Source organism: Condylura cristata, unplaced genomic scaffold (assembly GCF_000260355.1).
Source record: "Condylura cristata isolate star-nosed mole 26May11 unplaced genomic scaffold, ConCri1.0 scaffold00035, whole genome shotgun sequence".
Taxonomy (NCBI): domain Eukaryota; kingdom Metazoa; phylum Chordata; class Mammalia; order Eulipotyphla; family Talpidae; genus Condylura; species Condylura cristata.
The window spans coordinates 7,502,095-7,518,655 of record NW_004567136.1 but is presented as its reverse complement, the minus strand read 5'-3'; the positions used below and the strand labels follow the sequence as shown (position 1 = coordinate 7,518,655).

General features: G+C 39.5%; 1 protein-coding gene across 5 annotated transcripts in view; it reads left to right on the top strand.

Moving 5' to 3' along the window:
* MEF2A (myocyte enhancer factor 2A) overlaps positions 1-16,561 on the top strand; it is a 62,926-nt gene that overhangs the window by 44,100 nt on the left and 2,265 nt on the right. For 2 of the 5 annotated variants that reach the window (XM_012732759.1, XM_004693094.2), the window contains exons 7-10: positions 2,433-2,620; positions 9,269-9,292; positions 12,962-13,088; positions 16,130-16,256. In XM_012732759.1, the coding sequence (XP_012588213.1) occupies positions 2,433-2,620; positions 9,269-9,292; positions 12,962-13,088; positions 16,130-16,256 (466 nt within the window). The remainder of the gene's footprint in view (positions 1-2,432; positions 2,621-9,268; positions 9,293-12,961; positions 13,089-16,129; positions 16,257-16,561) is intronic. The other 3 variants (XM_004693092.2, XM_004693093.2, XM_012732761.1) reach the window with 2 other exon arrangements.

Below are 16,561 nucleotides of genomic sequence, written 5' to 3'. Positions count from 1 at the left end.
TCTGGTGAATCCTCTCACCCACCGCATCTCTGGCCTGTACCCCAGTTCTGTATGAATAAATAAATAAATCTTTAAAAAAATTAAAATTATTTTAGAGTAAATTAAAATGATCTAATACACATGTTCTTAAAGTGAAAAAATATATGCAATGTATAATCATTAACTGCAGTACTGTGGGACAAATCTTCCTAGGATAGTCTTCTCAGAGTGAGATTACGGGATGATTTAATTCAGTGTTTAACACACAGCAGATAGGCAGTTTTGATTTGCCCTTGCATGTACGTCTATATAGATGTATGTATGTGTATTTGTGATATCTGTTCCCAAGTTTTGATAGATTCTAAAGTTCCCTTTTTTCTTTTATACCAGAAGGAGCAAAGCAACCAGCTAACTTTCCTTCTGATGGATTCTATCCACGTACTCCCATGCTGATCTGTCCTGCCATCTCTTACTCACACCCTGTTTGTTGATGCACTACCATTTCAATTTTTTCTTATATTTATGTATAATGTGTTTTCTGTCATATCTGCTCAGTATTTAGCTCCACAAAATCTCCCCTCATTAAACTCACATGCATGTATCCATTGTTTCACTTTCTACTTATTTATAAATTATTAACCCTTAGCTGTTTTGCTGTTGCCCATATCTTAAGTATTATGTTGTCACATTCACTTATCTGTGATGTACACCTGGTCTGGCTAACTAGATGAAAAGCTATTTGAAAGTTTTGTTGGTTTTCATGATTTTTTCCCCCCTTTCCTTCCTTTATTCTCTCCACTACATAGTACTTAATATATAATAGATGTTTAAAATTTATTTCCAAGTTATAAAGGTAGTTTCATATTGTTGTCTGATTTTATATGGTGGTTGCTACTGATGAATGATTTCTGAGTCCCAGAGAATTCAGAGGCTCTTTAGCACTCTAGGAACTTCTAGTTCATAATTCTGAATAGTTTGTTCTTGATCTTATACTTAAGCTTTTGAACCTAAATAGAATTGTTACGTTCCAAATTTGTTATTTTATCCAGTGTTTTTAAGTTAACACCTGGATACTACAGTAGACTCAAATAATAGGGACCATTCAAACTACATTAATATTACAAGCATTTATGGCATTAAATCTCCATTTATTGCTAAAAGCACACTTTACACATGGTAAACTTAGGTTTTGTTTTGATTATACAACTGATGTTTAGTAAAAATTTTGATTGGCCCATGGTATATTTCTTAATTTTTTTGGGTGGTTGACACTGTCTTAGTAATTAAATATTCATTTAAAAATATATAGTTAATGCCTTTTATTCCTTTGCTTTACGTTGAAATTAAAATAGCATGTGTAATTTCTATTTTATAAATGACACTTTATGTTCTATCTTTTAATTTGTGAACTGTAAACTGGTGGACAGTAGGTTTTTCTGCTCATCATTGTGCAGAAAACCACTTCAGTTGAGCTTAAATGGAATAAAAATGGGTCAAAAAGTTACTGACTTATATAACTGCAAAAAAACTCCAGAAATAGTACTGTCTACAGTCATGAAGGGCTTTTCCTTCATTAATTTGTAGTTCTACGTCGCTCTAAAGACTCAAGAATTCCTCAGTTTTATTTGGAAGAATGTGGTAGCTCCCTTCACCACCATATAGCCACTTCTTCACCCAGCTTGTGACCCACCTTTCTTGGAGCTCTCATCGTGGGGAGAGAATGGGGCACTGCACCCTCACTGGCCTGGATCTGTGTCAGATGCCTTCAGCAAATTAGTGATTGAGCCCACCCAAAAAGGGTGGCTGCTACACTGGAGGAGGGCCAGAGGATCTGTGGGGGATGGTCTCGTTTGCTTTCGATCTCAACCAGTGCCCAAAATTGTGTGTATATAGAACATATGCTGCAATATAGCCTTATTTCTGCTAAGAGAGTTCTGCTAGGGGATGTTAAAACACAAGAATAAGATGATTAATAATCTTGGTGGCATCTGAAGAAAAGGAACAGATTTAAGAGCCATAAGGAAGAAATATTTGGTAAAATGAGGCATTAAAGCTCAGTGCTAAAAACACGAGTGAAGGAGGTGCCCTCGTAGTCCGTTCAGTGCCCAGAGCCCTGTAGGAGCACCTTTGCTGACCTAAGGAATGGTCTCAGGTGCTTTCCTGTATTTCCATTGTTTTGGTACCCAGTAGGAGACCACCTTTAGAAACAGAATTTAAATGTCTCCAGCAGGTCCAAGCAGTAAAACTGGAAAACAAGTGGCATTAGTTTTAAGCTTTATCTGTATGTCAGACTTTCCTTGCTTATTTTTAAGCAGCCCAGAGGTACATGGTTGGCTGTTCTTTCTGTTATAAAGCACGTATGTAACTAGGGCTACGGAAAACTTGCTTTACATTTGTGCCAAAGTATTTTAATGACTCTTTTCATGTTAATGAATGATATTTCTTTTTTCCAGGAAATGGATTTGTAAATTCAAGAGCTTCTCCAAATTTAATTGGAACTACAGGTGCAAATAGTCTAGGCAAAGTTATGCCTACAAAATCTCCCCCTCCTCCAGGTGGTGGCAGTCTTGGAATGAACAATAGAAAACCAGATCTTCGAGTTGTCATCCCCCCTTCCAGCAAGGGCATGATGCCGCCACTGGTACATTGAACTTTTCTTTGACTTCATTATTTAAAACTAGTGTTTTTGTATGTAGTCTATCTTTTCCTTTGGAATGTTTTCTACCTCATAGAATTTAGACTTTTTTTTCATGAATAGTTCTATTTTCAATAGGCATTTCAATAGGCTAGTTTTTTAAACACACTGAAACCAAATTTTGGGAAAATAAGAAACATGTCTGCTTAACAATTACTTAAAATTATTGAGAGGTTATTATACTTAATTTAGATTTTACCAGACTAGAATCTTTGCTTCAAGATTTCGTGCCCAGATTGATAAATTATAGCTCACTTATTTTTTTCCTGTGTATTTTGCATAACTTTAATACTAAATTATTTTAGAAAATTCTACATATCAAAGAGAACAATTGTTAAATAGGGATGAATGCATAATACTTGAATGAGTTATTCCGCAGATAATTTTTCTTTTATTTTCTCTTCCTATTTAAATATATAAAGTTAATAATCCTCCTCTGTAACTTTGTAAAGAAGACAGGTTCATCTCCCCTAAGCCTTGACTATATTTTTAGTTACAGCTAATTTGCTTTTAAATCCTAAGTCTGTTTTTGAAGAAGAGGAAAGTACGCTTTTTCCTCTCAGCAAGTTGTAAGGGAAAACTTAAAATATTTATGCAGGTATAAAGCTACTCTTAGTTTAGCAACTGTTGGCTATTAACATGCTCAGTGATGTGTCAGGTGCTCTTTGGACTGTGCAGCTGTTAAATTCACTGTTTTTATTGCTAAGTGAAAGTGATGGTATCAGACTCTAGATAATTCTACATTTGTACCTAATGCTTTATAGATCCCCAAATATCTTGATATGCGTTGTCTCAGTAGACTGTGATCTTCACATGGTAGCGTTGAGGAAACTGAGAAGTTATTACTTGTCTAGGGTAGTACAAAAGAGAGTTAGGACCATAATTCTTGGGTTCAAAAAGCAAACTAATCTCACTCAGAGATACAAAAAGCTGGAAATTGTGTTGCTCCCAATCTTAGAATGAGTTGGACACATGGCAAATTAATAGCCTGAACTCACTGTATTGCTGAGATTTGAGGGCAACCAACCTGCCAGACTCTAGGGGGAGAGATGCTGTAGGGAGATGACGTATGAGCCCTGGCTCAGTAGTTAATAATAGTTCCGCCGGGATGAATGGTGACTGGTGAGGCCAGTGGGACATTGGCAGTAAAACCCCTAATGCTGTGACAGGAGAATCTGAGATCTCTTGTGGGCTTTTCCTCCATGAAAGCCACTGGGTATTTACAGAAAAGACGGAGGATAGCTGAAGTTCCCTGTATTTCATAACTGGAAGAGGGGTGAGCAGCTACTGCAGTGGGGCCACAAAAATATGGGGTCTTTGTGTCATTTCTCTTCTATGGAGCAAAAATAAATCTACCTTAATTTGTGAGGAAATAAAAACGATATGACCCTTAGGGCCCTGGTGAATGCTGTCATATGTGAGGAAATGGAAAGGAAAACTATATCAGCCCTTGGTGGTCATTAGGAATGTGCTAGAAGCCAGGCAGGGTGACCAAGAGGGTCGCTGCCTGAAGCAAAATGCAGAGTAATAGGGTTAAACTGAGACTGAACAGTCACTGAGAAAAAAATTTAAAAAGCCAAGGCAAACCACCCTGCTAACGTCAGAGGAATTTGAAGCCAGTAGTAGATGCACCAACAGTGAAGTTCACCCCCACCCTAGCTCCTAAGTAAATTGACTAAAACCCTGCACTTAAGACTTAGCAGGAGGAAAGATAGATATACAATCAGTAAGTCAATAGAAATTACCTGAACTGAAATACAAAGAGAAAGAAGAATGAAAGCAAAACAAAAGGTGGAACAAAGCCCTGAGAGCTCTGGGACTTTATCAGATGGTTTAATATGATATATTTGTAATTAGAATTCCAAAAAGAGAAAGCAGAAGTTTTTGACGAAATAGTAACTGGCCCGAGATAGTGTAAATGTCACTGCTGTTGCCGCTACCACCACCACTGCCACCACCACCACATATTCAGACTGCTAAAACCAAAAGTCAGTGAAAAATCTTAAGAATAGGCAGATGAGGGGGGAGAGAGCATAGATAAGACCTTAATTCTCTTACTGTGCAAGCTGCAAACCAGTGAAGTAACATAGTATAGTGAAAGTACTGAAGTAGGTGGGGGCGGTGGAAACTTCTAGAGTTCTGCACACAGCAACAATACCTTCAAAAATGGAAGAGAAATGAAAGTAAAGTACTTTCTTGAACAAAGATGGTGGGAAATGATTGCCAACAGACCTACTCTAAAAGAAATGTTGAAGGAAATTACTTAGCAGAAGGAACAGGATTCTAGCCAAAACCTGGACCTGCACAAAGAAATAACAATGGAAGTGCAATAATTGAAGATAAAATTCACTTCCCTCTACAGTTTATAAACTTATTTTAGAATAATTTAAATCTACACAGATTGGAACATAGTACAAACCTCCTATATTCTCCACACCTAGTTTTGCCTACTATTAGCATGTGACATTATCATAGTACATTTATTAAAATTAGTCCACAGTATTGATTATTGGTTACATTATTAATAACTCACTCCATACTTGCATTTATATATCCTTAGTTTTTAACCTCATGTCTTTCTCTTTAGGATCCCATCCATAACACGCACCATTGTTCATGTCTCCTTCAGTTCCTTGTGGCTGTGCTAGTTTCTAAGACTGCTTACTTTAATTCCCTTGACAATTGTAAGAACTGGTCAGGTATTTTGTAGACTGTTCTTAGCTTGGAAATTTTCTGATGGGACTGAGGCTGTTGATTCGCAGGGAAGGTCACATAATTAAAGTGCCATTTTCATCACTTATCAAGGTCACATAGTAATGTTCATAGTGATGGTAGCCAGGTCACCTTGCCGATGGCACATTTCATGCGTGTCTCTACTGTACTCTTTTTTTCCCTCCCTTCCTGTGCTGTCCTCTTTGGAAGGAAGGCACTCATAGGTGAGCCCCACACTTGAGGGATGCTGGTAGTCCACCTTGAGTGTGGCGTGTCTACACAAATTACTTGGAATTATTTTATACTTGCAACTATTTCTCTAATTTGTTGAATTTGTCTATATATATTAACATGGTCTCATGGACATTAATTTTATATGTAGGGTAATGCTACTACTAGTTTGGTTATTACATGGTGCAGAGGAAGACACTATTTGTTCACATTGTCCACCTTTATCTACTTAGTGTGTTTCTGCGCCTTTTACATACTGGCCTTATTAGAGGGGTATGGGAAGAGATGGGGGACTTTTTTCATTTTCCAGCACCATAAAATACTCTAGGCTTCTACTGTCCCAGCAGTAGAAGCAGGCATTTCTTAAGGAACTTTGGTTTCTTTTATTGGAGGTTGGTTTTAAAAACCAAGATATGAGGCATTTTTCCTTTTAATTTTTCTAAAAGCTGATTTTTCTAAAGCAAATAGTGACAAAGAGTTTTATGTTTACAATACATATAAAAATAGATACTTGGCAACAAATGATGAGATAAGAACTGGAAATATTTTGTTGTAGGTCCTTACTCTTTACAGGAGGTGCTTATGTATTTGACAGTGAACTCTTAACTGAAAATGTATGTTGTAAATCCTAGTTCAATACAGTTAAGTTACATACACACTAACAGAGCAGATAAAGTGATAATGCTGTGATAGTCCAAGAAACGGAAGAGAATTAAAATAGCAGGAGAAATATTAAAAGAATGACCAGTAAGATGGTAAATTTTGATCTAACCTTACCAGTAAAGTGGTCATAAACTTTATCAGTGAAAAGACAAATTGTCAGGTTGTTTAAAAAGGAAAATCTTGTGCTGTCTATAAGACATGGCCATGCAAACACCAAAAGAAAGCTAGACTTAGCTGGATTAATTTCAGAACAGGAACACTACCAGGGATAAAGGAGAACATTATGTGATCTGTTTTCCAGGACAAGTCTCTTCAATGCACCTAACAGCAGAACTTCAAAATGTATAAAACAAAAACTAGTGGAGCTAAAAGGTAGAATAGATGGAAAAATCCAATTATAGTTAGAATCATCACCTTTCTCAGTAATTGATAGATCACATAGGCAGAACAGTCAGTAAGGCTGTAGATGACCTGCACAACACTCAGCCAGCCTTGCCTGAAAGAAGCTTATAGAACACTTATCTCAACAGTAGCAAAACACACTATTCTCAGGGCATTTGGGACAGTGACCAAGCTAGAATATACCCTAAGCCATAAAACACACCTTAACAAATCTCAAAGAATTGAAACCATGCAGATTATAGTCTCTTACCATAGTGAAATCCATAACAGATAACAGGAAAATCTCCAGCTATTTAGAAATCAAGTGATATACTTTTAAATAACTTGGGTTATAAATGCAAACATAAATATTAATGAAATAAAAATTTCAGCTAGAAATAGTGCTGAGGAGGAAAATTTAGAATATTAAGAAAGGTCCCTAAAGTAAGCTTTTACTTTCAATACAGGGAAACAGTAAGCAAAGCAGTCAAACCCAAGCTTGTATTTTTTAAAAGACCCATAAAACTGACAAGCTTCTAGCTGAGCAGACCAAAGAAAAAAGCAGCACAGGTTATCAATATCAAGAGTGAAAGGAGTTACAGCATTTAAAAAATACATCACAAATAGTACTGTCCAACATTTTGATTGTTTAGGTGATATGAACATTTTCTTGAAAGATAAAAATTGCCAAAGAATCATTACTGGACTGAAGAATAGTGTACCCAAATAGTAAATATTTAGTAAATATTTGCTAAAGAAACTGAAGTCCTACTTTTAAAAACTACTTCAGAACTAGATGGTTTCAAAGGAGGAACAGGTATTTGCATAGCTCAAAATATCTCTTCCCAAGTGGTTGTTGATAACAGAGGGAAGACTAGTGCTTAGTGGAGAAGCTGAGGAGACACCGCCTTACCCAGGAGACCAGGCTTGACAGTACTAACCAGGGAGGACGTATGTCTGTGGGTGCGATGCGCTGCGAAGAGGGTTGCGGCACTCGAAAACACACGCTCGCCATCTAACTGCTAAGCAGCGTCGGACCCAAATCGAGGACATTATACAACATTGTGACTAGTGTGCTTCCCATGTCAAGGCCATGAAAAACAAGGAGATAGGAATTGTCAAAAACCAAGGGAGACTAAGGATGCGTGCGAAGTGAAATGATGCTGAATCAGAAAAAGGACATCCATGAAAAGACTGATAAAAAGTTAGCTCTGTAGCTCTACTTCCTGCCTTTTGAATTTTATTACTTTTGACAAGTGGTCACCTTTCCTTGGAATGTTAATGTGAGGGGAGCTGGGAAAGGTGTGTGCTCTTTTTGCAACTATGCTCTCAAATAATTTCAGAGTACTTCGCTACAAATACACGCATACATAGGTGAAGAATAAACTCCAACTACCCTGCAGGGAGGTAGGACAACACTTGGCTCATCTTTCAGGGACTGGATGTGGAATACTTGCCACGATCACTCAGAAATAAAAACTACAGAACATTCACTTAGGATGCAGAAACATGATTAAGGACGAACTATTTAGGCAGGCAGTAACTTGTTGAGATAATCTCTGATTTTTTTAAAAAAGCTGAAACATCTCTATAGAACTGTAAACTTTTCATACCTGTATCTGGTAGGTAGACATGAAAAACCACACACAACAGTATACACAGCATTTTACAGAATTTGGTGGGTATCTTAAGTGGGAGATATGAAAAGAAACCTATGATAAAGCAGTTGAACATTTTACCCACATTTAAATGAGCAATTAGGTTGAGGGATTGTTTTCCAGAGTAAACAGCCAGCTTCCATCCTTTTTTTTTTTTTTTTAAGATTTATTTATTCCATCCTATTTTATACCACTTGTTTGCAGATAAACATGCTTTCAGATTGGGACTTATGGCATCAGTGAGTGATGCTTGTAAAGACACCTTTCCTAAGTTGTCAAGGAAGCTTGACTTATTGCGAAAGAAAAAAAAACTATTAAGCATTAATATTTTCCAGTTCAAGAGAACATGTTCTATCTTCTGTAGTCTCGTTTTCTTCATATGTACACATCTTCTCCACTGGAATTATTTTATTCAAATGAAAATTACATTTGCAGATGATAAACATGTTACTTAAAGCCTATTTTACTTTTAACATATGCTTTCTTATAACACTATACTAGCTAGTGTGGAAAATAAAGTGACTTCTCACCACTCAGGAACACAGACTTTGTGGGCGACAAGTGGACATGTGTGACCGATGGGGAGGGTGAAGGCAGAGTGCGGAGCTGGTATTCTTGGGTTCCGGGAGGCACTCACATCACCGTGAGGAGCCTGTCCCTCCCTTTTAAGAATGTCACGGTAGCACAGCTATGTGTAGGGGTGACCCCTGTGAGCAGACAAGGTTGGGGGGGTGGTCTTTAAGTCTGATCCTAGAAAAGTTCAAAGGTCTTTCTAGTCTTTTGACATCAACTACAGTTACAGAGACAACAATATGTTTGTATTCATTCCTTAGTATCATCAGCGCATTAGAGTTCCAAACAACTGCCAGTGTTTTTCTAAAGAAATATTTTATTTTCAAGTACCAACAGTCTTGGTAACTCTCTTATCCTTCTTATGTGCTGAGTGCAGTCGGAGGAAGAGGAATTGGAGTTGGTGAGTTGGGTTTCTGCTTGAAGGGAGTTGAAAATGATATAGAAAGTACTAATTCTCTGATATGCTTTTATCTAACCAGTGTTTCTTTTGTTACTCCAATTTTTTTCCCCTCATTAAACTTTGTCCCAACAGTCTGAATACTAAGCCAGTTTACTGGTACTGCAGCCTAGTTTTTCTATATGTAATTAGCTATTTCATTTGTTGGAAGGAATATTGGAATAAGGCCCTTGAAAACAATAGCTGTCCTTGATCAGAATACACTTGTTAAAAGCCTTGTTTTTTTTTTTTTGGGGGGGGGGTGAGGGGAAGATACGAAATACCTTATATAGCTCCCCAAATTATTAACTTATTTTTAGAAAATGACTTCACACTCCCCCCCCCTCGAGTTCCTCAGATTGTAACACACAGTCTTGTGTTATTTCTCTTTCTTTCAAAAAGATTACATCATTTTTGGTGAGGTCACCTTTTTCACAGTTGGAGTTATTTCATCCTGCATGAGACGATCTGAGCCACAAGGGGGTTCCCTGTTTACTAGAAGGAATGTCTGTAATTCAGCAACACAGATTTACTTTTTTTGCTTTCAGAATATACTTTGTTCTTGAAAGTAACTATAGCCTTTTTTCTAAAACAAGATTTCTGTTGGTTTTTCTTGTAGAAAATGAATTTCTTTGGGAACTAATGCTCAAATCTCACAGAAATTATCATATTAATTAGAATGACCTTGAAGGAGTAAAACTTGAAAATGGGATGGGTTCAGACTGCATGAAAGCATGGGGGAGTGGCACTTGTTAGTGTATTTATATTTTATTACATATGCATGCTGGTGTGTTTTGCATAGCTTGCTTCTCAAAAAGGGTCTGTGATGTGTTCTTAAAATAAAACGTTGTCCTTTCATGTAATTTGTGATCAGCCTCACAGTTTTCGATGTGGTTTCGTAAAATATACTAGGTGGCTGTCAGTGTATGGATTATGTGTGGTGGTGAAATGGTTTGTGAAGTGTTGGAGTATGTTTGAGGAACTACTTTAAAGATGCAATAATGATTAGCAAATGGAAGCTTCTAATTCAAGATAAGATAATTCATTGTAAGTTAAACCTCGCTGTTTACCTTTAATAAGTTGCCTTGAACATTTCCTAGTAATATGTTGCCCTCTGGTGGTTCTGAAAGCCACTTACTATATGAACTCCGTGCCACTGAAAATTAGGAGTTTGAATTCGCTGCACTAACGTTATCAGCTTCCCACTGCAAGACATCAGAGCCCTGTGGCCAGGTCCTGACAGGAGACAAAGGCTCACCATGGACAGAGCCTAGGCCTGACCAGGCCGCACATTATTCTTTCACCTAGTATTTGACCTTTTAAGTTCAGTGACTAAATCTGTAATAATAAGTTAAACCTAAAATAGGTCTTTATCTCAAAACTTCATTAAAAGTATCGACTTAATGCTGAGACTAAAATGACTTCTAGTTGTCATACTTTTTACTTTCCACATTCCTTAAATTATACCCTTACTTATAAAATCTCAAATTTCTAAATCTTTGAAGACTATAGAATCTGGAAATCACAAAACTAAGTATTTGTAATGAGAAGCACACATATCCAAAATTAGTCATTTTTTATTCTTCAAAACTCAAGCTAATTCAAAACTGAATTTAAAATGTAAAGCTTCGTGTCAGAACCGCATGTAATCAGAACACAATTTGTTCGAAATAGGGAGTTGTTCAGATTGGTTTGAACGCAAAAGTAACAATCATGGATGCTCTGACCCAGACTGAGGAGGGAGAGGAGACATGGGGCCTGCTGAAGCGCTGCTGGCGAGAGCTAGACCACAGTTAGAGCAGCTTTACCTCACGACAGCCACAGTTATGAATGGAAGAACAAACATGTTGACCCCCCCTTTTTTTTTATTCATATAGAACTGGGGTACAGGCCAGAGATGCGGAGGGTGAGAGGATTCACCAGAGACAGGGTGGGGAGCAGAACAGGCAGATTGACAAGCACACTGCTGAGGGGAGCAGCGGGCGGGTCAGGAGAGGTCTGCTGTGCCATATGGGTTACTTCCGGGGTGGGGATTGAACTCATGCTGAAGTGGCTTTAGCTTCTTAGTGCTGTGCTTCAACCCCTGCGCCACCAGGGAGGGCCCGACCCCCTTTTGTTTTTAAACAGTTATGTAGAAACACTGGGCCAGAATATTTCTTGGGACAGTAACTTAAAGCTGCTTGTAGTTTTCTGTCGTGCTGTCACGTAGCCTCTCTTGCCTGTTACTCACTGGATGCTCACAGAAGATACCGCCTCCCAGCTTTACAAAGACACTGGGGAGACATTAATAAGCTTTTCCAGACCTTCGAAAGTGGTAAATCTGGCACAGAATCCCCAGTTACTCATCTGCATACTACGTGGTCTTTTTAACACTGGCCAAGGAATACAGACTATTAAATGATCACTTTTCAGATGTCTAGATCTCACTAAAGACTGCTCTGATTATTTTCTGAAAATGCTGATAGAGAAAATGAACCACATTCTGACTCTGTAATCTCAAGGGCACTCAATTATTTCTCTGATTTGACTTTGGCCCTCAAACATCCGTTATCAGGCTGAAACTTCCTAGAGAAAGGTAGGCCTGAGTTCTACCTGGGCCGTCTTGTGTGCTAACCACGTGGAGCACAGGCAGTGCTGCTCCTCTGATTCTTGGTTTTGAGGTTTTCCCTTGTGCCAGCATGGTGGGGAACTGACCTGTCCTATCCCTAAACACAGAGAGGTCAGTGGCTCTTGATTGATTCTTAAACTGGATCAATTATTCTTGAGTTGATTTTTTTTAAAATCCATTCCTGACGTGGACCAGAACCATGCAGGTGTAGTCAGTCCATGTGTATCGCTCCACTCACAGAGCTTCAGGAATACTTTATTCTCTCCTTTAAGAAGCCAGAGCCTGAAGTTGCTGTTAAGAAATAGGCTGCTGGGAATGTTGTTGATACTGTGCAGATATGGGTAGGGGGAGGTATGGGAAATCTCAGGACCTTCCCTCAGTTTTTCTGTGAACCAAAAATGGTTCTTTCAAAATGCTGCAACTGAGAGAGAGAGAGAGAGAGTGTGTGTGTGTGTGTGTGTGTGTGTGTATGTATGTATGTATGTATGAGAGAGGAAAGCCAGAATCAGCTGCAGGTTTAGAAATGCTAATGTAAGCTTTGCTTCAGTTAGCAGTGACGTAAACCATGTTTACATGTACATGCTGTAAATAAGTGATTTCGATTCCTATACTCATATACTTGTAAACACAATAGGTACAAATCACCGTTGCTATCCTTAGATTTCTAAAACCTACACAAATTTTACTTAGGGTAGCCTGGTACTATTTGTACTGGCATCATGCTAACACGTGTTAAAGCTCACAATCCAAGTTTCTGTGTAAGGCCACATCTCTGACATCAGTAAACTCCTTATGGAAAAGGTAGTAAAAATGAATAATAGATGTAAAATATGGCCTGTAAAGATTATTTCATTATTCCCATTAGTATTTTTAAGGTTTTCACATGATCAGTGCTTTAAGAAATAATATTCACATCATAAAACTGTGAAAGATGTCACCTTTAAATTAAATGTTATTGTAAAAATATGAAGTCTGAACATAAATATCCATATTGGTAACAGTTTTTCTTTTCTCTGCCCTCCCAGAATACCCAAAGGATAAGCAGTTCTCAAGCCACTCAAGCCCTCGCCACCCCGGTCGTGTCTGTGACCACCCCGAGCCTGCCCCCCCAGGGGCTCGTGTACTCGGCCATGCCGACTGCCTACAACACCGGTCAGTCTGCTCTTGCTGCTCAGCTTTTCTTTCTTTGGTGATCAGCATGTGCTGTCATGATTTGAAATAACATACTTGAATTTCCAGTGTTTTAGATTCACATTCAGATAATATTAAAAAAAAACATTAACTGTGAAAAGATACACAAACTATACCTTGGTGGTAGGTTGGTTCCATCAAGACCTTTTACTTCCCCATGACAAAGAAACAACGAGCCGAGGCCAGAATCAGGGCCTGTGTGGCCCCACAGAGAGTAGCCCCTGTTGCTGTGTTCTCACGCTGCAGGCCTTGGTGGTAAGGTGTGTTTCCCTTTATGCTGTGTTAACCTGCTCTGGGGAAGACTTGACTCCCGTGGTGCCCAGGACTCTGGGCTGCAGGCTGTTTAGCTGTGCTGGTCGGACACGCTGTCTGTGCTACTGCCTGTCTGGTTTCTGTTGTTTGTGCTTGGAGGGAAAAACTAGGTCCCACTTGTTCTCACTGCTCTGCGTTCTTTGGCTGCTTCACTTTAAAATGCCATGGGGAGTGGGCAGGTTATGTTGGGGAGTTCAGTTATGCCACAGGGATGGAGGGTCTGTTTAGCCAGGTGGGCCGCATGGGGAGTCCCAGCGTGCAGAGTCCTTGGCTGCTCAGGGAGTGACAGGAAGCACATGTGGCTCACCCGAAGCAGTTGCACTACCGATTCCGAGGAAGAGGGAAGTGGTTCAGTTATACCTTGCCAGTCATGCAGGGAACCTGGTCATGATTCCTCCAAGGGGACGTAGTAAAGGTCATGTAATTGTAGACTCCAGAACAGAGGTATTCAGGTGGTGTTTTCAAACTGCTGTGTGCCACTCCTGAGGGTGAACAGCCATCGGTACATTCGATTGCCGCTGTAAATCTAAGTAGTTCTTTTAAAACAGGAGCAACTTTTCGGTTTTGTCTTTTAGGGAATGCCCACTCCATTTCCCGCAGTCAGTGTAAAACATACCCAGCGCCCTCACTTGGAACCTGGGGTGGCACCTAGGGCTGTGCCTTCATAGACATTGTTTCCGCGCTCCGGTGCCGCTCTGTGAACGACACTGTACAGGACGGATCTTTTCTCCTGTTTACTTCTGATGGGAGGGACATACACATTGCTCAGTAGGAAGAGGAAGCCCTTTAAGTCAAGGTGACTCTTGAGACTTGAGAAGGGATGAGAAGAGGCAACTGTGGTAGCTGGAATGTCAGGGCAGTCTTGGCTGAGAAGGTGGGACTTGATAGGTGTTGCGGTTAGAGTTTATTGGGCATTTCAGGACAGGATTTTGGTCTGCTTACCAACTCCATATACTTGTTTTTAAAAATGCCATTGGCATTGATGGCTTAGTCCAGAAGGCATTACCAAAACATAAAAATGATGTTAGATTTTTCTAACCATCAATTACTTAGCTTTTAGTTTCATTACTGTTTTAGTCTTTCTCAGAGCACCTTTTCTACCATGTTCTCTTTAATTCAGTTATCGATTTTTTTAAAAACTATGTATTGTACCACCTACTTTTTGGTGTGTTTAGAGTGTGACAATACAGGAGCAACATTTTTCAAAAGTAAACTACTTCTGTATGAAGGAGTGCCACACTTACTCACACACATCAGTGACATCGCTCCAGTCTCCACAGACTTTCTCATGCATCCGTGTAGCTGATGTTTGCCATGGGACACCGCTGTGTGCAGGCGCTGTGCCTAGCCCTGGAAATGCTGCATGTGTGCGTGTTAGAGTGTGACGTAGGTCTGTCAAGGGAGAAGGACAGCAGACAGTTCTGGGGGCATTTGTTAAGAGCTACGTTGAAACTTGGAGCTGAAGGAGTGTTCGTTTTTTTAAGCCAGGCAGAATAAGGGAGGGTATTCCAGAGAACAATTCAAAGGTGAGACAGCGGAAGTGTGGCTGGTTGGAAGTGTTGGAGGAGTGTGCAGGGGTGGAGGTGTCAGAATGAAACTTGAGAGATCAACAGATCTATATGCCATGTTGAGCATTTTGGACGTTCTCTTGGGGCCAGTGTGCAGAAGCCATAAAAAGGATTTAGGAAGCGAGATTTATAAACTGTTGTTTTAAAATCACTTTGACTGCATTGTGCATAGGGGCAGAAGAGAATATGAGGACACCACAGAAGAGATTATGGCAGTGTCCTTGCAGTGTTGATGGTGCAGCCTGGAGTAGAGGTGGTGAGACTTGGGTGGGTTTGACAGACAGTAGATAGGATTGATGAGACGTGGTGGTGGTGGGAATAAGAAGTACAGCATCCACAGGTTTCTGTTATGAGTAATGAGGTAACCACCGGTGCATGAGCTAGGGAGTATTTAAAGAGGATCAGGTTTGGAGGAAAAGAGTCCATGGGTCATGTCAGATTGGACAGTGGAGTGAGCTAAATGGAAAAGTGTGGATGATGAACTGGAATAACTCTGGATCATAATGAAGGTCCTACGTCTTGTTGGTCAGCATGATTGTTATTAAGACATTCAGAAAAAATGAAACCTGTGATGTAAAATATACCTTTCTAAGTTTTTGATGAACTTGAAATTATTTTGGGTGCAACCAGCCAAAGGTCTGTCAGAGTTGAACAAATGCAGTTACTTCACGCTGTGACTCCCCTGGGAAGGGAGTGCTGTATCTCTACAGCTCTCCCTGTAATTTGAGAATATTCAAAACTGCAGATCGAGGCTCAGTCTGGGTGAGTTGTTGTGAGTAGTACTGGGCATTTTATTTAAAATAACAATTGTATAGGCATAATCTTCAGTGATGGCCTTAAGATACTTGTATTTACAAGTGTAGGACAAGTATTTTAACTTTTTTTGTGAAAAAAACTAATAATTCAGTATAGAACTGCAATTTATTAAAGTAAACCCAGACAATTAAAACAGCTAGGTAGTATAAACAGCCCCCCAAGTTTTTTTTGTGTGTGATTTTTAGAACCATTGGTGTATTATTTTGAGAACTGTTGAGCCTACCTCAACCTAGGAACTCCCGAAGCTGCTATTAGAAAACCAGATTTTGCATTCATGAGACACATGAACAATATTTTTCTTTTCAGATTACTCGCTGACTAGTGCAGACCTGTCAGCCCTGCAGGGCTTCAGTTCCCCAGGGATGCTGTCTCTGGGGCCGGTGTCCGCCTGGCAGCAGCACCATCTAGGACAAGCAGCCCTCAGCTCTCTGGTGTGAGTAACTGAAAATTTCCCCCAAATCTCTAGTCCTGGCCTGTGCACTCGCTTTTTCTGTCAGTTAAGTATTTCACTCTGTTGACGTTTATGTGTATTACTTGCAGTGATCTTTTCATGAGGCACAAGTGTTCATAGAAATTTTTCTGTACGTAGCTCTAAAGAATAGCTTGGACACTGAGCAAAGTAGGTATTTCTTGAAGAGATTCAGGGAGCATGTCTTCTCTTCCTGGACATACAGAGGTAGCCTACGGCTGGTGGGTACCAAGACACAGATGCTACTCAGCTGGACCTCCTTGTGCCTA